The 24,322-nt window shown below is 33.7% G+C and overlaps 4 protein-coding genes and 1 long non-coding RNA gene across 5 annotated transcripts; all 5 read left to right on the top strand.

Moving 5' to 3' along the window:
• The first annotated feature begins 3,022 nt into the window (after positions 1-3,022).
• On the top strand, positions 3,023-6,841 carry LOC140842455 (serine/threonine/tyrosine-protein kinase HT1). Its single transcript, XM_073210379.1, has 6 exons — positions 3,023-4,041; positions 4,716-4,848; positions 5,047-5,242; positions 5,377-5,501; positions 5,785-5,943; positions 6,375-6,841. Exons 1-6 carry the CDS (start codon positions 3,833-3,835, stop codon positions 6,663-6,665), a joined length of 1,113 nt encoding a protein of 370 aa, XP_073066480.1. The 5' UTR covers positions 3,023-3,832; the 3' UTR covers positions 6,666-6,841.
• A 562-nt stretch (positions 6,842-7,403) lies between these two features.
• LOC140842454 (MACPF domain-containing protein CAD1-like) lies at positions 7,404-13,462 on the top strand. Its single transcript, XM_073210378.1, has 7 exons — positions 7,404-8,299; positions 10,113-10,351; positions 10,449-10,644; positions 10,760-10,843; positions 11,864-12,047; positions 12,164-12,327; positions 12,647-13,462. The coding sequence occupies exons 1-7, from the start codon at positions 8,042-8,044 to the stop codon at positions 13,271-13,273; spliced, it is 1,752 nt and encodes a 583-aa protein (XP_073066479.1). The 5' UTR covers positions 7,404-8,041; the 3' UTR covers positions 13,274-13,462.
• A 2,314-nt stretch (positions 13,463-15,776) lies between these two features.
• On the top strand, positions 15,777-16,324 carry LOC140842453 (non-specific lipid-transfer protein 2-like). Its single transcript, XM_073210377.1, has one exon. It carries the CDS (start codon positions 15,829-15,831, stop codon positions 16,174-16,176), a length of 348 nt encoding a protein of 115 aa, XP_073066478.1. The 5' UTR covers positions 15,777-15,828; the 3' UTR covers positions 16,177-16,324.
• A 4,822-nt stretch (positions 16,325-21,146) lies between these two features.
• Positions 21,147-21,899, top strand: LOC140803785 (uncharacterized). Its single transcript, XR_012111930.1, has 2 exons — positions 21,147-21,528; positions 21,631-21,899. It is a non-coding gene; the product is annotated as an uncharacterized lncRNA (long non-coding RNA).
• A 1,300-nt stretch (positions 21,900-23,199) lies between these two features.
• Positions 23,200-23,556, top strand: LOC140803675 (non-specific lipid-transfer protein 1-like). Its single transcript, XM_073159575.1, has one exon. It carries the CDS (start codon positions 23,200-23,202, stop codon positions 23,554-23,556), a length of 357 nt encoding a protein of 118 aa, XP_073015676.1.
• The last annotated feature ends 766 nt before the right edge of the window (positions 23,557-24,322 follow it).

The raw sequence follows: 24,322 nt of genomic DNA, 5'->3' as shown, positions 1-24,322 counted from the left end.
AAAGAAAACACGTATTAATGATTAATATGAAAATATGTATTAATGATTAATATTAAATGAAAGTAAGGATGTTTATGTAAATTCACAATTCAATTCATATATTTAATTTAGTATAGATATAGATATAGATATAGATATAGATAGATATATAATTATTCAAAAGAAGTGATCATATTTTGACTTTGAACGCACTGAAGTGAGCTTGAGATCACATTCTTTTAAAGCTCCAGTCAGGCCATTTTATCAACACCACGCAAGAATATTTCTTTGCTTAGATTTCCAATCATGACAAGAATATACAACCTCGAGCACAAGTTTTTAAATAGGGATCAAACTCAAGGATATAGGCAAACAAATTATCTTTAAAACACTGATGATATGAGTAGAATCATGCATGATTTGATTGGCAAGGGAAATTGTCTTATGACCATTTTTGTTCGATAGCAAACGAGGGTCTGTTCGAGTGAAGATATGGCTTGAACATCAGTTCCTTTAGCAGACTTGAATCTCCCACGGGTCCATTAATGCTGCGTATAAGAAAATTTTAGTCTTTCAAACCTTGTCTACTGATTCAGCCCATTAATGGTTTTCAGTTCAAACTTGGAAGGTGAACCCAAATCTTTTGGGCTGGATATGTGACTTGTCTTGAATTATATCCTGTTTGATCTTTATTATCAAGATCAAGATACTTTTACCCCTATGTAATATGTGAAGGATACTAATAAAAAGGTTTTAAGCAAGACAGCCCGACTCACCTCAATCTGCTTCCCCATGGTGACAAGTACAAGTCAATAATGGCAAGTAACAATTTTTGCACAGTCTGTTTGCGCATTGAATTCACGCGACTCTAGCAAAACATGAAGGCTCAAATCATATGGCCCTGATTCTTGGCTTGTTTCGTCTATCCATGACAGACGAAATTCGATCGATGATGTTATAGCTAGATGATATCTGTGAATACTCAACGTGTTCTTCCAATCTAGTCACGAGCGTTCTTCCAATTATTTGAGATTTTATTGAGAATTACGTGCATTGCACCACACTACATGACCAGATTATTTGCCATACTTTGGCCTTCTCTTCGAGTATTTCATGACCAGGTAAGTGTGAATTGCTTGAATATGTGGAAGCCCTGCTTCTTCATGCATGCAATGTTAAATATCTCGTATCAGTTGGATAGAGTTTTTAGGAGTAGCATATATGGACTTAATAATCCTCCTCTCTTGAGCTAGCTTTTGAATTTAAGTTAGGTCCAAATTTCAATCTATGCAACAAGTCCCTTTAGTACGTTGGTCTCGCTCAAACCCAATAAGGAAAGCAACCAATTTTGATCGAGTCGGGTATGAAATTGATAAATATACATATTGTAAGATAAGCAATATATTTGTTTATAGATGGGCCAACCGATCTCCTCCTGATAGACTGGGCTTGCATGGGCTCTTATTCACCTGAGCTGCTCTGTTGGTTGTTCCTCAAATGGGCCCAACTGATGACTTATCAAAACCGGGTATAATTCTCTGATGGGCCACGTATTTCATACTAGATCCAGATATGAAGATGTGTAGGATATTGGCCCGAATTTCTCTCTGCTTAATTATTTGAGTAGTTTTTTGTGAGACGGTCTTACGAATTTTTATCTATGAGACGAGTCAATCTTACCGATAATCATATTAAAAATTAATATTATAGCATAAAAAATAATTTTTTTTCATGAATGACCCACATAAAAGATATGTCTCACAAAATACGATCTGTGAGACCGTCTCACACAAATTTTTGCTTAATTATTTTTATTTGTAATTTAAATCATTTGTTTTTTTTTTAACGAGATAACTAGATGCTATTCATGTAACTAGCTGTATAAATAAATAAATGAATAAGTAAATGGTACATTAGAGTAAAATTAGTCAAAAAATGGGGCATCTGATTTTTTTTTTTTTGGTATGAAAAAATACAAAATATATTTTTAAGAGAAAAATCTCGTTGTAAGAGTTTAAGTAATTCTAAAAAAATAAACGTGTCAAGCATAATGATTTGTTAGTATATCAATTCTTATGATATGATATTATCCACGTTTTTTGTGACAATAAATTATAGAATGAATAAATATTTTTTTTAAAAAAATAAATAATTCATTTCAAAGTGCAATAAATGGGGACTTGGGAATATGCCAATTATGTCATATCTATTATCCAAATCAATTACCAAGGTCCATTAGACGATAAAGTTGAAGTACTATCACACAAAATTATATATATTATATAGTATATGCTTTTTTTATATAGAAATTTATAATAAATATAAATGAGTACAGTTCTCCAAAGTTTTGTCTAATGTGACAAGTGCATTTTAATTCAACTAATATGACAATAGGAATATTGATGATAATCTTATAATAATATTTTATTTCAATTTAGACCGTTAGCAAGTCGCTGTTAATATTTTCCAACAGAGAAATGGCATCTCCCCCACTTTGACATTAAGAAGTGTTGTTTTATGCTGCCTTTATATTTTATTACTGTTTATGTATAATTAATACTAAACAACGAACGCAATTAAAAACAAATCAAATTAATCATCCAAATAATTACCCACCTTTTTAGTTTTAAAAAAGAATTGCAATTAAAATGGAATTATTACATCTACACAATTTATTCTAAAAAAGAAAACAATACCTTTTAAAAAATGAAAATAAATAAAATCAGTTTTGATACGCTGCCACACATCATGGTTTTGATGTTGTTTATGGATATCGCACCACTGAGGTGGCGTGATGTCATGCACATACAATTTAACCGATAATTTCCACTGATACTTGTATAAATATCCACGATAGATGATAGATGCTTTTTTTTTTTAATAACAATATATGCGTGAGGATTTGAATTCGGGGGGAGCCAGCTAATGTGATAGAGAGTGAGACCACTGGACTACAAACCTTGTCTGGATGATAGATGTTTTCCTACTATATTAAAACTATGATATATGTATTAAGAAAATAATATTAATAGGTATAAAATGTATTTGTACACACTGCGAATGAATTCCGAAGCAGCGACCTCAGCTCCAGAAAACAACGCTACCAAGCCGACACCACTTTTCAATGCATTCACCCCACGCTTCAGAATTCAAAACCCCACTCTGACTTGCAAGCAGTTTTCTCATTCCGTCACCACATCAACACTCGAATAGTTACCAAATCAGAATTTTAGGGAGGTTTTTATGCCGAATCATATCATTTTCTACCTTTGAGTTTTTTTTTGAAAATTTAAGGACTCCAATCGTTTACTTCATCCTATATTCGTAGTTCTTGCGTTTCTTTGTATGTACACATCAGTGATTGCAACTGTAAGTCTTTTTTGGCCTTTGCTTCATTTTAGGGCTTCCTTCCCCTTTTGCTTTCTGGGTCTTACTCATAATTTCGCTTATAGTAAAGCTTCACCTCCAAGTTCAAGTTTTTTTTTCGAATTTCTGTTCAAAGTTAACTTTTCCCAGAATTGATATGGTTTTCTGGGGCGATGACAGACATCTTTTTGGGTCATCGGAGGGTTAATTTTCAGTTATCGATATAAATGAGTATTTCGAAAAGAAAAGTTGTATAGAAGAGTTAACCTTTAATTCAGTTGTTATTGACGTGTGCCAGTATTTTTTACGATGATATTTATGTGCTTCTTGAAGTGTAGTCTGTATAGTATTTACAAGTGGGGAGAAAAATTGTTTGGATTTTCTGGAATTGAGATTTCAAGGTAGTATTAATTCTCCTGTAAAACAATTGTAGCTCTGAGTTCATGATGAATCACTCGGGGTCAGGGATAGGTTGACAATTGCTAACATGAACTGCGGTGTCAAGAACGGGGGATACAGAGAGGAGGAGGTCGAGAAATCTGGTCGGAGATCAGTTGAAAGAATTTCATCACAGAATGGATCAACAGTTGCCCCTACGGATTTATCCATTGATGAAAGAGTGCTAATTGACGCTAAATCCCTGTTTATTGGGTCAAAAATTGGTGAGGGGGCCCATGGAAAAGTTTATAAAGGAAGGTAGGTCTCTCCATGTGTTGATGGTTCATAACATCATTCACAATATTTTTATATCTTTCTGTTATTTTATTGCCCTTTGAGAACGATGTGAACTTATTATACAATTATGTCCATTTTTGATGATGATGTTATAGTTTGTTCCGGAGGAACACGACCTTTCTATATCTATTATGTGTGTTTTACGTATTCATACAATCAATCTGGCATATTGTGTGTGCTATTAGATCTGGTTGTGGTGATGCTGTATTTTGCTTTTTGGGAAAGAGATCAGTTGAAGTATAATAATCGGTTGTGATGCAAAAGAGCACAAAAAATTAAATGAAGAAATAGATGGCCGATTACTATGCATTTTATTGTGCACACACACATTAGCCACATGTCAATGCATCCGGATTCAGGTGTAATTGAATCCGTTCAGTTTTCCAAAAGGAATCAGATTGTGGCTTTGTAAGACTAATATATTAAATTTCCTTACGAGGATACTTCCCACTAGTTAGTGTAATAGGACAAAGTTTAGTTTATTGTTCTATTCTCAGTTCACGTTCGAATGGCAAATTTCATTAGCTGGTCAGGTTGGCTGCAGCATGCTTTCTTGTTTTATGTTTTCTTCAGTTGTTTCGTTCGATTATAAATCCAATGTTAATTAAGTGGATAATAGTGCAATCCCTTCACAGGTATGGTGACCGAATTGTTGCCATTAAAGTTCTTAATTGTGGCAATACTTTGGAAGAGAGAGCTGTCCTTGAGAATCGCTTTGTTCGGGAAGTCACAATGATGTCTAAAGTAAAGCATGAGAATCTTGTTAAGGTGAGAGTAGTTGGTAAAAATATGCTTTTTATTTCGACTGTGGTACTGTTCTTTCAAATTCATTTTTGTTTCAGAGTGATTCGTTCCCTTGGAACTGACACGTCTGTTTAAAATCAGATTTCACATAGACTTATTCACTGAGCTGCACATTAAAATATTTTGCTTTTCCATCATCTAATTATGATTTTGTTCTTGCAGTTTATTGGAGCGTGTAAAGATCCTATTATGGTGATAGTAACAGAGTTGTTGCCTGAAATGTCTCTTCGCAAGTATCTAAGCAGCATACGTCCTAACCAGTTGGACCTGCATGTTGCATTAAGTTTTGCTCTTGATATTGCTCAAGCCATGGATTGTTTACATGCAAATGGCATTATTCATAGAGATTTAAAACCTGGTATCTTGTGGCTTTCTGAACATCAGTGGCAAAGTGTTTGGGAATTTTAATCTTCTTATTTAATATCATTCAAAATTCGATTTTTTGTCACAACTTCGTGACTATTGCTCTCCACCCTTTTTCCAATGGCACAGACAATTTGCTGCTCACAGAGAATCAAAAATCTGTGAAGCTTGCTGATTTTGGTCTTGCAAGAGAAGAGTCTCTTACTGAAATGATGACTGCGGAAACTGGGACATACCGCTGGATGGCACCTGAGGTATGCAATTTTTATTTTACCTATCATGATAAAATTTTATGACACATTCACAATTATTTTTTCTGCTAAATTTTCCTCATTCTCTATTTATGTTTCTTTATTTTGTAAATCTTTGCAATATTAAGTCCAAGGTATTTTTAAATGACAAACAAAAATTTCCAAAATAGAATTATATTCAGTCATAAATTTAAGCAATTCTTCTTATATTTTCAAATCTTCATATAGCTAAGCCAAAACCTGCTTATAAGATTTGCCCACTGATTACTTTTACCGAACTCTCCAGTTGTACAGTACTGTGACTCTTCGACAAGGGGAAAAGAAGCACTACAATAACAAAGTTGATGTTTACAGTTTTGGCATTGTTCTTTGGGAATTGCTGACAAATCGCATGCCATTTGAGGGGATGTCAAATTTGCAGGCCGCATATGCGGCTGCTTTTAAGGTGCAGAAATGAGCTAAACTTTTCAAAGTTATGAAACAAAATCATTTTTATTTATAATTTATTCCTGACTACATGCCATTATTTACATGGAGATAATTGGGTTGTGTGCTTCTTGTAAGATAATTTGAAAGACATGGTGGTATAAGACCAATCTAAAAGTTGGATTTGGACTTGGAGTATTTATTTTGGCTGGTAGGGATGCATAATTCATGGCATACGCGGATACTCCTATTATGTAGGACCCTATTTAAGTTCGAGTCTTATCTAGACTGTTAAAATTATAAAACTCTGACCAAGACTTCTGAGAAAGAAAGTAGTAATGGTGATTAATGGTTCCTTATTTTCATATGACTCGAATTTGTGGAACGTTTATAAGAAAAATGACTCAAAAGTACTAATAATCAGCATTTGGTTCTCATTTGAAAATGCAGCAAGCTCGACCTACTCTTCCAGAAGACACTCCACCTGATCTTGCCTTCATAATCCACTCATGCTGGGTTGAGGATCCGAATGTGCGACCCAGCTTCAGCCAGATTATTCGGATGATCAATGAATTTCTCTTTACCCTTGAACCGTCTTCTCCGTCTTTGCCAGAATCCGACTCCTCCGAGGCAGATTTTACAAGCAATGGAGCCATTATTGAGTTTTCTCCCCCAGCAAAAGGGAAATTTTCTTTTATTCGCCAGCTTTTCGCTATGAAAAAGGCCAGAAGTTCGCAGTAGCAGGGTAAATTTTATTTGCGTCTGATGAAGATAAATGAAAAGAATATGAATAGTGATAATAAAGTAGAAGAACATGTTTGATTTACTCAATCCAGGGTTTAGAGCCTGTGTATTATATGGAACTCCTATAAAATGTTTTCACATTAGGTGAAATGTAGCATTTTTTTTGGTTTTCATATCCGCTGGCACGTCTGTGTGTGTGTGTGGTTTTTTTTGGGTTAGGTTTCTCCAGTGTTTTCACTACATTATGAGACATAAATTCCAAAATAAAAATCACAGTGGGTTAGGAATCTAACTGATAGTTAACAAAATTATTTTCACAAACTTTTTTTTCCTTCAGAAAACCAACCTTCTTAGATGTATTTTAATACACTTAAATATACTTTGAGAATATTATTTTTCAAAAACATTTTTCAAAAACTTAGTTTAGTTTGATCAAGTTTATTTTTCAAAATTTTCCGAAATTATGACCGTCCATTCGAGTTGTCTGCATCCCTAGCCTTCATTTCTTTTTTAATTTGTGGACACAAAATGACATCTAAAATAGGGAAAAATAATACTCCGACGGCAAAAGACAACCAAAGAAAACTGTATTAAAACTGGTTATAATGTATTATACGAAACGGATGGTTTTTTAAATCTATATTTATCTAAAGTAAATGCCCGCAAAGTCGGTAACTTGCACTCCATCTGAGTCAAAGTCAACTCATTTTTCTTGACCCTTACGTTGGATATAGTGAAAAGAATCCAATTCAACGGTCAGATCATAATGGCTTTTGCCTGATGAAATTCGTGAATGAAACAGCGCAGTCAACGCACAGTGGTCAGAAAACCATACACACGATGTATGAATGTTAATCTGTTAGATACATCAAGATTAGTGACCCAACAAAAGCCTGAAAATTCTGAAATAAGAAGTTTCAAGATCTGTGAGAAAATTTACCTCAAACTCGAAGCTTTTTCCGTTTTCTTGGAGTGAATATTTCTTGGTTAATTTGTCACTAGTCACCACGAAAGACTTGGTTTTTTTTTTTGGGATATTGTTAATTTCTGAGAGAGAACTGGTTTTTCCTTCGAAGTTAGATCGAGCTTTATGATTATCCGATCTGCAGGAGTCGAGATTTAGTTCATGGTTGAATTATACGTTTTTCTGCTGTATGTCTGAACAAGAAATTTACTAGCCCCGCGCATTGAGATTGAGTTTAAATCGGGTCTTTTATCCTGATTGCAAAGATTGAATCTTGATTGCTGGAAGTGTTTTTCTTGCTGATTGAATCGAAGTGGGATCTATTGGATTTTTATTGGACTATTGAGGTCCTGAGAATTTCTGGGATTTGTTTATTTTTGTTGGTGGGTGGGGAGGCTGGAGTGATGATATGGGGGAAAATGCGGCAGCTTTGCACACAGCTGTAAATTCGGTGCAGGCATTGGGAAGGGGGTTTGACGTGAACTATGATACGAGATTGCTTTATTGTAAAGGTATTGTAGGGTCAAAAATTGTGGAAATTGATGAAGAGCTTACGAGAAATCTATACATAACCGAAGACTTGGTTGTTCAAAATGTTTCAAGGGATATCAAGAACTCGCAGGAGCCAAGAGGCCGTGATGGCTTTGGTGTTTGCAGTTATACTGAGGTAAACAGTTGAAAAATGTAATATCTGGGTTTTTTCGTATTTCTTTTTTTGAATTCTGCCATCTCTTTTCATTTCGGATGGAAATAGGGCCTAATAGGCTGATTGCAGGATGATGCCTTTTGTTTCCACGCTAATATTCATGAAAGGATGAGAAAAAGAACAGTTGTAGCCAATATGTTTGAAGACAAAGCAAATTTTAGATTTTTGAACTGAAGTTTATTGGCGATACCCTCAGTTACCCCTCTCCCTCCTATTCCTAGTGTAACTGAATCCATTGCTCTCTTTAGGGCATTATATGCCTTTGGATTAAATCATGCTGCAAGGACTTTCATTGGTAAAATCTATATCATTGGTAAAATCATATGGATATTGAGAAGAAGACAAATATTATAAATTTTCTTATGAAGGACCAAATAGTGGATATGAAAATTGTAAGATGAATAGTGTATCTTTAATTCTAAGGAGTGGACTGAAGCCAGAACAGTTTAGACTTTAGACATTAATACTTGAAGTTTTAATTGACATTTTATTAGGAGTAGCAAAATTTATGTTGGTTCTAGTCAGGAGGAGATAATAGGCTTTCCTACACTTCAGAGATATGATTCATATAAATCGTTTTTTTTTACATCTCCTCAGTAGCTCATATGAATCTGGTGACTATTGGTATGTTTAGTCGGGCGAGCTAAAAATAAAAATAGGAATCCACTGGCACAAAATATTGGCCTCGAGCACTCTTCACTCAACTATGATCTATCAATCCTTAGTAAGGATGAATCCTGAATTCGCCTTTCGTCCCTTCTATAGGTAGAACTCCTGTGAGCGCAATCCATCTGAGAATTAAACGTATAATAATAACAAATAAGAGCTTTCGTAAAGATTGTAGAGGGAACGGATGCAAACACGCTGAAATAGTTATGATGTTTTTCCATTTTGGAGTGGATAATAAGCAGAAAAGTTGCATTTCTACGCATCTTCTTTGTCATCAACATAACCAGACAAGCCTTAATCCGAAATATGATGTCACTTTTGTTTTGTTAAGGTTCTTATAAAATAATATGGGAGATAGGTACACGAAGGACTTACCCACATTTATCTATGTAGGTTCCTCTACAGATGACCAGAACTGAAAAATTCTGAAAGAATGAAATTGACAATGAATTGGAGATATGTCCGATACTGCAATAGACCGACTTATATTTCTCGCATTGTTGCTAACCTCACTTTAACACTGTTTTTTATGGAATATCGCCAATTTTTCGGCCTTTTCAGCCACTGAGGAACTGTTTTTTTCCCCCAAAATTTCTGATTTTCTTCATTAAATATATTTCCAAAATTTTCCAAAGGTTTAAATTTTTTCTAAAAAAAATCCACGCGATCACCGCGACCATTTTATGAAATGTCTACGGAACTGGAACAACAACCTCCACGAAAATGTTTACGATTGTTTCCGTGGACCATGATAATGATGGAAATTGAAGCCTTTGTTTTGTCCTCATTTACTGAAGGATTCCATTGTTTGTCCACCAGAACTTGAAGAGGGGACTTTTCTCGTTTTCTCCGTCATTTTGGTCCATTTAGATCATACAAATAGCGGTTGCATAATCCTTTTTCTACACTTCCTTTGGTCTCATGCTTGTACCTCTTCATCTGATGAATACTGTGATGATTGGCATTGACTAGGAAACCAATGACTCCTATAGTAACAATTGATGATGAATGTATGATTATTCATCAACTTTTGATACTTTTGACCACCAATTAGAAGTTAATATGAGCCGAATGTAGCGTCTTAATAAGTGAAACGTGAATGCAGATGGTAGAATACTTTAACAAAATGGCTGATCTCTCTGGATATACCCCAATTGGTAGTTTCAATGCTGCATTCAGCTTTACTGGTTCTAAGCATGTGGATGCTGCTGCCACAAAATCTCTTTGCATGGATGGATATTTTATCCCACTGGCTAAAATTCAGCTTGTTAAATCACCCATGGTTTTGAATGAAAATGTTAAAAGAGCAGTCCCAACATCATGGGACCCACCTGCTTTAGCGAGGTACAGACTGGTGGACAATTTTTCATAATTGTATATGCATACATCTTTTTGCAAGGTATACGGCACTTAATTGTTGTATTGTTGTAACTTCGGACAGCTTCATCGAAAATTTTGGCACACATGTTATTACGTCCGTAACTATTGGCGGTGAAGATGTGATCTATGTCAAACAGCACCTATCATCACCTCTGTCTATGATGGAAATCAAGAATTATGTTCAAGATATTGGAAACCAAAGGTTTTCAAGCACAGAAGGCCTTGCAAGTTCAGGTCTATTAAATTTCAAGGATAAGGCTAGTTCCACTGTATTTCTTGTTTTACGTTTCTCGATCTTTGGTACATAATTTTTTCATCTGTCTAGTTCCACTTCATTTCTCTCACATTTTCTTACCTGTTTGAATAATTCAGGGTACCGATACTTCTCTGTTCAACAGCCAAGGGATTTACCCACAGCCAGCTAGTGCAGCTTATCTCTCCGGTAGCAGTAAAGAGGTATGCAAAACCTTACTATTGTCAACATGAAACAGAAAGATAATTTCTCATTGTGTTTTTGCACTTCCTCTCCCTCTTATGTAAGTGTGTGGATTTGACCATTGTATAGCACACCAACTAGTGATCCAAGAAATGAATCACGGAGAACTTGGAAACTTGCCTTGTTGATGTGCTCATGCTGTGTGACTGGAATGCAGATATATTGATCTTGAACTGAAAGAATGAAATTTATTTGCTTACTATAAAAATAAGTCTACCTTGGAACATTTGTCAATCCCTGTAAAATGAATAAAAAGTGTTTTGTAAGAATTGTAACATTCTTGCATTCTTTGACACATGGTTTTTTGCATCCTTGGATCACATTATTATAAGTTTCTGGTAAGGTTGATTTTTCCGGTTCAATTGTGCAAATCTTCTAATAATCGCTTTGTCCACTAAAATGTCTTTGATACTATGCTCCCAGTATGCCAAATCTTTCTAATCACGTCTATTGTGGCTGACCCATACTTGAGGAGGAATTTTTGATAAAAAAAAATGTGTTCAGCATTAATATATAAAGCAATTCCCTTACCTGTTCAGCTGATATCGATCATCACTCTAATTTGCTATACATTGCCAATTTGATATTTGTGACAAATGCTAATAGATTTAAGGATTGATTTTAGTTTTGAGCATTATTTTGGAAGAGATTACGTGCTTCAAAGTGTTGGGTTTATAAACGAGCATTATGTTCAAAAGTCTTCATCATTATCAATTAAATAGAGTAATTGTTGCGGGGAATCACATTTGGATGGTGATGATGCAAATTGTCGCCTTATGATAGATTGCTTCTCGAGTAGGGGTACAATTCTTTTTTAATTTCCATGAAACCCAAACTTCACTTTTGCTAATTGAAAATTGTTGTTGGTGTAATATGTAATTAGGTACCTATGTGTGGTACTAGCAATAAATGATGTCAATAACTTTATTCGCTCTTCCAATCTGGAATCACACCTAAAGAATTTTTTGTATCTCGTGCAGGATGTTACTGTCATATTCAGAAGAAGAGGAGGGGATGATGTGGAGCAAAGCCACACCCAATGGGCAAGAACAGTCCCATCTTCTCCAGATGTCATTGAAATGTCTTTCTTTCCGATAACGGAACTTCTTGATGGAGTTAGAGGAAAGGAACATTTGTCTCGTGCCATCGCTCTCTACCTTGAATGTAAGAAATTCCGTCTTTGTCTTCTGGATTATCTCCTGCCAATAAGAATTTACAGTGACTCAACAGTGTTGATTGGAACGTTTTGCCTGAAAGATCATAATTAATGTCTTTTGCAGATAAGCCTCAGATTGAAGAGCTAAGATATTTTCTGGAGTTTCAGGTCCCTCGAGTATGGGCCCCCGTACAGAATCTTTTCCCTGGGCAACCAAGAAAGGAACCTGTTTGCCCATCCTTACAATTTAGCATGATGGGACAAAAGCTATATGTCAGCCAAGAGCAAGTATGTGTGAGTTTATGGATTCATTGCTAATTGAAACTGGGACTGGCAATAGAATATCCTACATCAGCTGTCCTGACATGAAATCATTTGATGAATGCTAATATAAACTGCATGCTCAAAGGTTTCAAAGTTTTCAAAATCACAATAAATGAAAAGGCATGAAAAGGTTGTACAAGTAAATCGAGGTTTAAGAATTAGTGCATCTTTTGCATGCCATTCGTTGCATGCAAATTCGTCTATAAAGTACGGAACTCTTTTCCTTTTTTTGGTATATTGCATACAGATAAACTCGTGACTTGTCTTGCTATGAATTATGCAGGTATCAGTCGGCCGGAAACCCGTAACTGGAATGCGATTGTGCCTTGAAGGATCGAAGCAAAACCGGCTTGGTATCCATCTTCAACACCTTGTGTCTCTTCCAAAGATCCTCCTGCCATACTGGGACTCACACATAGCAATAGGTGCTCCAAAATGGCAGGGGCCTGAGGAACAAGACAGCAGATGGTTTGAGCCGGTAAAGTGGAAGAAATTCTCTCATGTGAGCACCGCACCAATTGAGAACCCAGAAACCGTAATCAGTGATCTCACCGGTGTGTTCATTGTCACTGGGGCTCAACTAGGTGTGTGGGATTTTGGGCCAAGAAACGTCTTGCATATGAAGCTTTTGTATTCGAGGCTTCCTGGATGCACGGTAAGGAGATCTTTATGGGATCATGTTCCCAACGATAAGTCGATAAAGCATAGTAGTATGAAAAATCAGGATGAGTCGAGTTCAAGTTCGGGGAAAAACTATGTAGGGAACGAGTTGGCAAAATTTATAGATATGTCTGAAATGAGAAAGGGACCCGAAGATAGCCCGGGTCACTGGTTGGTGACAGGAGGTAAACTTGGTGTAGAGAAAGGGAAAATTGTAGTGAGAGTGAAGTACTCGTTACTTAATTACTGATTGAGTTGGCATGTGTGGCAAATATAGTGTACATTGATCCTTGTTGATTGTGTGTTGGTTACATGGGACTGGTTTCTGATCCACAATTTTCTTAACTGATGATAGCTTGATGTCTTCTGGTGTATAAAAAAAATGTGGCCTGCAGATCTCTTATTCAAATGGGGTTTGTGCTAGAACATCCAAAAAATTCGGATACACTAGTAGGTATCCAAAAAATAACTAAATATTAAACTAGAAGTATCTAAAAACACAAGTAAATAAATAGTATGAACAAATAAATATCGCACTGTGTGTACCCCTTGAGTCGTCGTACAATTCAAAGTCAATGTCACGGATTTAGTTACTGCAATTACGAATATCACCTTCTCAGTGATTGAATTGTCTTATGCTTGTTGACACCATAGGTTTATACGACCTATGCAGATTGTAGATATGGTCTCATGCGCAAAGTACCGTGAATTTTTTTTTATTATGTTCTAAGCGTGAGAGCCCTCAATTTCCTAGATACTACAAGAATGTGCTAATGGAGAAAATAATAGTAGCCATAATTTCAAGAATCGTAAATCAAATTAAAATGGAAGCTTCAAGATAGTATTTCACTGCAATATATACATCCATGCTATCATTTGAACTTTGGGTGAGTTTATGCTATACCGAGAGATCTTATATCTGTTTTTGTTTTGTATAAGATGATCGATATATAACTTAAAAATAAAGATAAAATGTGGGGTTCATCAATATATTTTTATTTTACTGACCGATCATCTTATACGAGCACATCGAGAGTTCTATTATATACTCATCTTTGAACTTTAAACACATTCTTTGCACATTTACGTAGCTCTACATAAATTATGGAACATAATCTTGCATGGAAAAATATAAGTGACGGACCCGAAACTAATTTCAGACGAACTTTTTCACTCCAGCGTCTATGATTTGGAGAGAAAATTCGCAATTTCGACGTAATGATATTAAAAACATGTATTTTTTTTATAATTATTTTTGCTCACTTTATTGAGGAATTAATTTTATTAAAATAAATTCAGGGCCGGATACCAATATCGGCAAATGTACTCATTTCTGGCTAATCCCTATCGTGATAGTAAAATATATCACATGTCTTGTGTTTTTACTCAAAAAATACATATATCTATGTACTTATATAATCTGAAATAGCAAAATATATCACTGTGAAAACTATGATCGCGGGAGGCTCAATGATAAAAGTAACACATTCGTTGTGAAGCAATATATAATATATAAATAGAAGTGGTCCATCTTTACCAAATTATTTCAATACAAAACAAAGTACTTGAAATAAAAATTAATATAAATCGACAAGTCTGTCAAAATAGCTGACGGTAGGTTCAATTCGGTATAATTTTCCAAAATATGATATATAGGTTCAATTCGATATAATTTTTAATTTGATCATACAATAAAAAAATATTTTAAATTTATTAAATCATCAAAATTACGTGACAACTTTATAATAAAATTATTTAAAAATAAAAAATATTATTACAAGTTAAAATATATTAATTTAGAATCATACAAGGATGGATCCAAGGTGGGGATACTAAACCTAGGTATAGATGTCAAAAATGGGATAAGTCCGAGGAGGATTGGGTTGACAACTTCCTAACATGCCAATCAGTTTTGATATCCTGCACACCTACCGTGCACATCTTTGTCAGCACCGATGAGGTGTCGCTCATCTATTGGATGCGCAATTTTTCTATATCTCATCACATCCAATGGATGAGCGACACCTCATCGATGCTCACAAAGGTGTGCACGGTAGGTGTGCAGGATATCAAAACTGACATACCAATATACCAGGCTGACCTTCATCGGCCCATCTAGTCAGCCAAATTACATGTAAAATTGGGTTGACCCTTCTCCACTGTCTAAAGACTAAAATAGATAAGGTGGATTTGTGTTTTCCCAACCCGCCAAAAAGACTAGCCACCCCACCTCATGCATGGTTACGGCAGGTTGTAGGTCGACTTGTCCAGCTAACCCAATTTGACATTTCTATTAATCTCAAGACCTGTTTCAGACTCACTTGTAGACCACTTATCCATATTCGAGTTGACTTTAAATCATGCTCACTGTCATCTTTATATAAGATTAAAATGGTCATTGCCACTAAAGTAAAGAAATCATTGCAATACGTTTCCAAGTTTAAGATCAAACCAGTTCTAGATTTAACGAGTTATAGCTAGATCTGAAAGAAAATCATTTGGACCGGTCTGAATACGATTTCATACTTACTGTAATTCATTAAGTGCTACAAATGGTTGAAGTAACTTTTCACACAATTTGTTAAAGACTCTGAAATTGGAGCTACCAAGGCATTTAATCCAATTCCAACGACCAACTGCACAAGCAATATTTCCTCGTGATTAATTAAATTATTAATCCATAACTAACGAGCCAGTGGTTTATTTATTTATTTATTTATTATTTATCCTCTCTATAAAAGCACCACATCGGACCAGCATCTACACACACACTAAATTACATAATATTACTTCCCAAAACCCGAAATGGTAGCTGCAATGAAGGTTATGTTCCTTCTGTCAATGTTGGTACTCTTGGCCATGGCTCCCGGTGGAGAGGCTCAGCTCGGGTGCGGCACGGTGATCCAATACTTGAATCCTTGTATCCCCTATGTCATGAACACGGGTCCTCTGGGCAGCTGCTGCAGCGGGGTTAAAGGCCTATACTCCGCCGCAAAGACCACACCTGACCGGCAGAGCGTGTGCACCTGCCTCAAAGGTCTTGCACAGAACTACGCTGCATATATCAGCAAGGCCGCCTCACTCCCTGGCCTGTGCCACGTGAGCATTCCCTATGCGATAAGCCCTTCTACTGATTGCTCCAAGGTGAAGTGAATGAACTCCAGCTACGGCGGCCGTGACGCAGACTTCTATATATCTATTGAATGAATAAAATACTTTTGCCCATTCCCGGCCCTGCAGGTGAAATATATCATGTTGACCTCCTATATTAATCAGTTAATTAAAACTCAGTTGCCGATCATTAACGCGGCCAGGTTAATTACATTTTCCGCAATTTTTATGCTTCGTGATCATTCAGGACGATGAAACACATCCCATTTAATAAAATCGTCGTATCAAACAAACAAGATACAAGAATATAATAAAGAATACACCGTGATCGATCTACATACATAAGCGGTTGGCCCGACCGGTGCAATCAAGATTGCTCCGACCGGATGTCGCCTAGCAGATGACGCAACACTGTGCATAGTATTTTTTTTTTTACGTTAATGGAAATAATTAAACTAGTGTCGGTGGTTCTTATTTATGTTAATTTTCTGTTTTTCAATCACGTTTATGGTTTAAAGTAACTTATGAATATGTAAGTAATTGATTGTAGTAGTCAGTTGATATATTATAAAGAATTAAACCAATTATTATTGTTACATATATATTATTTACCATAAATAATTTATTTGTATGTGGTATTTAGTTAGATAAATACATAATTACTGTAAATTAAGTAAAAAAAATTATTTTGCCGTATGACTATGACTATTTTATTTGATATTTTAAAAAATAGATCATAATAGAAATTTTAAAAAAAATTATGTCTCAGAAAATCTATAAATCAATACACAGAATTTGGTAGTATGTGATCTTTTGATTTATAATTTTTAATTCTATAAATTCAATAAATTTTATAACAAATGTATATGTTATATGCATGATTATTTTATTAAATTGTATAACCAAAAAATTAAATGCATCTGCTTGTCAAAATCAGTTAACAAATCGAAACACTAAATATGTAATGTATGAAGATATTAATGAGCAATTAAAAGACTCGCGCAGAAGTTATTTTCTATTGTAAAATATATATATATATATATATATATATATATATATATATATATATAAATTATAATGATAAGTGATTAACGTTTGTCAAAGCATTGAAACCTTTATCTTTTAATATATTTATTAATTATTTTGAAATCATACTAACTAATTCAACAAATACAAAAAATAACATTTTTTATGAAAGTCTATTTCTTTGGTTATATTTCAAATTTTATGTTGAAAATCATACCAGTAGTTTAAAATTTATATTTAATAGTTATTGTATGAGCTTATTTGATTTTATTTTATATTCACCATATAATCTTATTTAAATGTGCATTTATTACGTATCTTGATGAATATAGTTACGAGTATTTTAAATTGATAATTATTTATCATTTTCATTTATGTAAATTATAATTTATGCATTGATAAACTCCATAATTTGATCGATTTTTAGGTTATTATGTTTTATACATGGTGTTTGGATATACATATTTATAATTTGTTACAATTCATTTCGTTTTATATATTATGTTCACTTTAATTTATTATATAGTATTAAATCAACAGCTTGAAATTTAATTTGTGAAACAATTTTGAAAGTAAGTTATATAAGTTTTTAAATAATTTATTCGTTTAATATGATAAAAGATGCAACTCAAATCTTTTAAACCACACAACAGCACAAGCACCGCGGTTCGATTGCTCTACCAAACAAGGACAATAAACATCATGGTTCGATCGCTCTACCAAATAAAGACAATTATTGCACCCAACAAATTTTTATTATATAACTGACGAATCCACGTGCTTCGTGCTATTATTTATGTTATCTGAAAAAAGTAATCAATGTTACGCACACGAAAAAATAGGGCCCTGGAAATGTATAGAGACGTGAAGTGGATGATCACCCACATAAATGGGGGAGACCTCACTCTTTATTATAACCCAACCCCTTACCTAAAGCCATATTCAGAACCACTTTTGATGAGTGACTACTCCCATAATTTATAGTAGTTAGGTAAAATATCAATTTTACTGTTGTATATATTGACGTGTGATATTTTTAGTTTTCTAGGTTTCAATAAATTAATTACAGTCCTTTAACTATTTTTTATATCAATTTTAGGAATAGATCTCATATGAGACCGTTTCACGGATCTTAATATGTGAGACGGGTCAACCATAACTATATTCACAATAAAAAGTAATACTCTTAGCATAAAAAGTAATAGTTTTTCATGGATGACCAAATAAGAGATCTATCTCACAAATACGACACGTGAGACCGTCTCACACAAGTTTTTGCCCAATTTTAATTTTTTCATCAAAATTATGTAACTATATAGCTAATATAATTATTAAAATTTATAATTAAGTTGTCAAACATATGTGCATATCTCGAGATTTTTTAACCATATACTTAAAAAAATTTAACAATAATATTGTTAATTTAATTACATGATTTTGGAAAAAATGACTAATATTGATTAAAAAAAATTATTGTAGGACTATAATTGATCTAGCGAAATATATATGGCTAAAAATATTGCACAACAATAAATACATGAATAAAGTTGATATTTTGTCTAACACTTCTATGGAAAAATGATCACAACTTGCAAAATAAAACCATAATTTCTAAAAAAAAATGAAATATGCAAAGTAAAACTCAATTCTGACAATATTAGCAAAACAAAATTGCAATGAGATAAATATAGAATATAAAAAAAATTCCAAAAATCTTGAGACACATATATTATGTATAAAAAAATCCCATAATGTGTGTGTATTTAGATGAGTTGTTTGATTTAAAAAAAATGTTTTGTTTAGATTTTTTTATGTAAAATATAGAGTGACTTATAGTAGGGTAAGAAATAAAGTTATGAAATTAAATATTTCGATGTCATCAAAATAGTTACTCTAAAAATCTCACATTTAATAATAAAATAAAATATGTTGAATATCATTGTCCAAAATCTAAAACTATTATCACATTTAACAAGATTTACCTAATCAAATAGACAAAAAAACACTCATATCAACACAAAAATACATATGAGACAGCCCCACGAATCAATCGTATAAAGTCAGTAATTGACAAGCAGCTATCAAGGACAATGATTCACGTGATATGTTTTATGTTTGATCATAGGGTTAATATCCATTTAGGTCTCTTTTATTTGTTCTTTTCGGACCGCCTAATTGATCTCTAATGTTTCATATTGTTATCTATTTTGGTACCTCCTGTCATCTCTCCATTAAAAATTAACAGACGACTAAATTCTTCTTAATCTTCTGAGACGTTGTCTCCTTCTCATTTCTCCCAAATTGAAGAACCTAGGACAAAGCAGACCAAATCGTGAAATTGGGCCGTTGGTTGGTAAGTCGGTTGCTTTCGTCTCAAATTTGCAGACTTCTGTTCGTAGAATGACATGAAACACCTAAAGAAAAAGGCACTAAGTTCTTTCTATCACTTGAAATAACAAATAATGAACAGTAAAATAAACGATGGAAATCGGTAGTCAATCGACATGCTTACTGGCTGAATAAGGATAAAGGATTTTAGTACCAATATTTCTAATAACTTCATGTTAATTCTTGTTAGATCCGTCCTAAACTAATGTTTTGTTAGGGTTAGTGTCCTCCAAAATATTTTATATTATTAATGAAAACGACATTTATTTTTCGTCAGATTTGCAGGAAATTTAGTGTTTTAAATATAATAAAAAAATCTCTATTTTATTGGAAGTATCCATGATTTTAGTATATAAAAATTATATATATATATATATATATATATATATATATATATATATATATATAAAAGATGATTAAATTATAGATAATAAATTTAAATTAATTAAGTTCGTGATGAAAGTAATTAAAGTATGAGATATTTAATTGAAGAATCATTAATACGGCCCATGAATATTATGAATGTGATCGTCTTATCTGGACTATCGATATGGAGACATATATCTAAATGAGGGCAAATATTTATATATAATGAGATTATGTAAAACTTCACAAACATAGAATCTATTTCTTATTGCGAGATAAAGAAAATTTATCATCTCATTATTTAATTTTGAAACTGATTGTTGAGCTCAGCTAATTTATAATTAAATTATAAATTGAATTACTCACCACTTACTAGTGAATTAATATTAAATGTGGATAAGATGTAATTCAAGAGGTAAACCTATAATTCATAGCTTTGATTATGAATTGTCTATGCATGATTGATCCGTATGTAATGATTATGTCAATGAACTATTGTTTTTGTAGATTAAAATATTTCATGATGAAGAAAAGTGTAATTTCATATTTTCAGTGGAGCGACCATAGAATTAAAAGTTAGGTAAACTAATTATAAAGTTTATTTATTTATCCAATTTATTGGAGCTTCTAATTATGAGTTCATGTTCCAAGTATGACTTCTAAATTAATGACGGGCAGTAAATACAATTTAAAAATCATATGAGAATATGTAAAATTGTTGCTATAATTTCTTATTATTATTATTATTATTATTATTATTATTATTATTATTATTATTATTATTATTATTATTTTGTTTGACTTTAATTATCGGTAATTGTTAAACAAATAACAAAATTTGCTTTAGACAAAAGTTGTCAAACAAATCACGCAAATTTTGGCTTTTGAAAGTTGATTGCGTTTTAAAGTTGAAAGACAAATAACAAAACTTTTCTTTTGTATTTTTTGGGATTAAAAAAGTTGAAAATAATGTAGAAAAACATATCTTATATTCTACCAGAATAAAAAATTTGATTTATATTTTTTGCCTTTTTGAATGGTTACACACTGTCGTCGATTGGAATGAATGTGGTTTGTGTGCACCTCAGATCATAAAAAGAGAAAAATTACAATAAATGAGTTTTTTTAGAAAATAATTTTATTTAATTCCATTATTGATTTATGTTCATATGTTCGATTATAACTTATGAAATTGTATAATCAATGATGAAAATAAATTTTTATAGCTTGAATGGTTTCGAAGGCTCTAAAAATCCCAACATGTTTCTCCATATTTGAGGAGATGGTGAAAGAGGCAGACTGAAGAAAAATTATTTCGTGTTCTTAACCCAAAAACACAAAGAATGTCATATATCTTCATTAATGGATCATTGCATCCTCCACTAACCAATGAGATCGAACATGTCAAAAGGAACAAAAAACGAAATCGTGTGAAGCATACAACTTCTAGCATGCTTCTTCGATTTGGTGTGCTTCGACTTACAGTTATTCAATCTGGAGAGAAATGTGAACGAGATAGCGTATCAGACTATTTAAAAAGAGATGGGCCGGATCTATGTTAATATTTGACGAGGAGATGAAGTGAGAGACTGAAATGAGTAACATTATTGATAAGTGCGATTTTGGTGTTAATCTTGAATTATGTTAGTTTTCGAGCAATATCATGCTTTTTGGTGTTTGTTTTGTTCGTTTGTTGAACGTTTTGTTCGTAATTAGGTGTGGGGAGAGACATAAGCAAAGAAACGAAGAGCACAAGCTCAACCTGCAGGCTAGAAATTCGTGGAAGCAGCGCAGCGCACCTTCGTGATAGGCAAGAGCACAGATTTCAGGAAGAAAATGGAACTCAGAAATCGATGTGCAGGGGCTCCCGCGCCTGGTTAGTTTCCAAGAAAAAATAATGATACGCAAATTCGAACCAGCAGCGCACTCGTGCTAATCCAGGGGTGCGGCAGCTAGGTCAGATTTTGCAGGACTTTTGGCGAGATTTTCAGAGAAAGGACGAGTGAGAGATCGAGGAGAATTGGAGAACAAGAAATCTTGGTAGGAAGACGGGTGGAGCGACTTCCGGGACAGAAAAAAATCATCTACCTTTGTTTTTGTTCTTTCTTTCTCCTATTTTTTTAATGATGTTCAATTACATAATTCGTTATAACTAAATTTGTTGTCTAGAAGAACGACATAGCTTGACTAAAAATCACGCTTTTGATATTTTGATTCATATATTTGGATTCTCAGTCAGTTTGTTTTGTATTTTTTTTATTTAATTTTTTGATTTATCGGTCATAGATTGAATGATACAGTATTTATAATCTATCACTCGGAAGGAATTTTTTCGAATAAGATTGTAGGAAAGTACATTATTTGTAACACCCTAAACTTTAATATGTAAGTGACATTTTTTGTAAACATGTGTGGAACATGTATGTGTATTAAAATATGACATGAAAATTTAAGTATGATTTTGTTATATTATACATATATATGTATCCTAAATGGTTTGTGTGTGTGTTTTTTTTAAAAAAAATTCGACTACATCTTCTCAGAAACTGGGTTTAACCACCTGTCACAAGCAACAAAACCAATACTTAACCATATATCACACTACTGAAATTTAAACCAATGACTTTCATGAAACTTTAACTCACTCAAAAACATGAATTTCTTTACATTTAAACATAATTTACATTCAAACTATAGGACATGTTTAGAGCTACATGTACTCATCAATCCTTCTAAACCAAACCATACAGAATTAACTTTAATTCATATTTAGACCTACTCGTGTCAAAGCATCGCCAATCCTTCAAAACCAAACATTATAATGTCACAACCATTCCATAGCGACAACAAGACATAAGATTAAGTTTGAAAACTCAGCAAGCCGATTTGTATGGTTTGGAAGGAATGAAGAGTACATGTATCGAGAAGGGACTCCGTGAGCGTCAAATCCTATATTGGTAGGATCAATCTTAAACAAATTATTTCTATACAAAACAAGTGCCTAATCAAATATGACAGAGGATAAGCCAATATTGAGTTCTCGTTCATTGGTTTCTTGGGATACTTTTATTCTAACTTGTTGAATATTACAACCAATCTCATATTGGGCATTTAAAACGACCAACTGTCCATACATTTCCTCGTAATTAATCAACCACCGTATATCCATTAATATTAATCCAAGACTGACGAGCAACCGGCAAATTTTCTCTATATAAGCAGCATATCGATCGTACCATATTCTCCACATACACTAAACTTGCATAATACTTTCCAAATATTGAAATGGCAGCAGCAATGAAGGGCATCTGCATTCTGCTCGTAATGTCGGTACTCGTGGCCATGGCTCCAGGTGGAGAGGCTCAGCTACAGTGCGGCACGGTGATTTCATACTTGCATCCATGCATCCCTTACGTAAGCCGCCCCCAAGGTCCTCTAGGCAGCTGCTGCAGCGGGGTTAGAGGCCTATACTCCACCGCGAGGACCACCAGAGACCGACAGAGCGTGTGCAACTGCCTCAAAGGTGTTGCAAAGAACCACCCTGAGTATGATGTCAGCAAAGCCGCTGCACTTCCTGGTCTGTGCGGCGTCAACGTTGCATCTAAGATCAGCCTTTCTACTGATTGCACGAAGGTGAGCTGAATTTGTGTGGAAAGATACATGGCGGCGTCGGTGCTGCGGTACTTCTATATATTTATATATACTAGAAAAATGCACGTGCGTTGCACGTGAAAACCTAAACTGCTGAAAATATATGTACGAAATTTTGATAATATTTAAATGAATTAAAACATGGTTAATAACATTTATCAAATGAAACAAACTAAGCCATAAAAAATAAAAAATCATGACCAGAGACGGTATATAAATCAGAGAAATTATCTTATCCACTTGACACACTTTCCAATATGCTTCTTGGTTGATTTTGACAACTCAACAACTCTTTGTCCAGGGGCGGATCCAGAATGATAAGTTTGGGGGGCCGGTCTACCTCAATTCCTGAACGTAGAAAAAATTCCAAGAATCCTTGTCTTTCCTTCTGATGTGTCTCCGAACTCGCGTCCCACAATATTTCACTCGTCAGTCGACAATATAGCAGAGGTTTTGCAAAAGGTTATTATTTCAAATGGCTTTCTTGATTGTGTTTGTATTAACCAACTATAAAGGTTTTAAGTTGGGACTTTGTAAAAGCCTGTTATTTAGGTTTTCAAAAAAAAATTTGCAGAACAATGTCAAAAAACAGCGTATAAAAGGAATTAAACATGGACCATATGTGTAAACCTCGAAAGTCTTTAACCATTAGACTAATTATAGATACTTAAAATTTTGATGGGTCAAATAATATATATAATAAATAATAAAATATATCTTACATAGTAAAAAAAAATTAAAAAAAATTCAAGGGTGC

Source organism: Primulina eburnea, chromosome 10 (genome assembly GCF_022965805.1).
Source record: "Primulina eburnea isolate SZY01 chromosome 10, ASM2296580v1, whole genome shotgun sequence".
NCBI lineage: Eukaryota > Viridiplantae > Streptophyta > Magnoliopsida > Lamiales > Gesneriaceae > Primulina > Primulina eburnea.
This window is presented reverse-complemented; position numbering and strand designations above follow the sequence as displayed.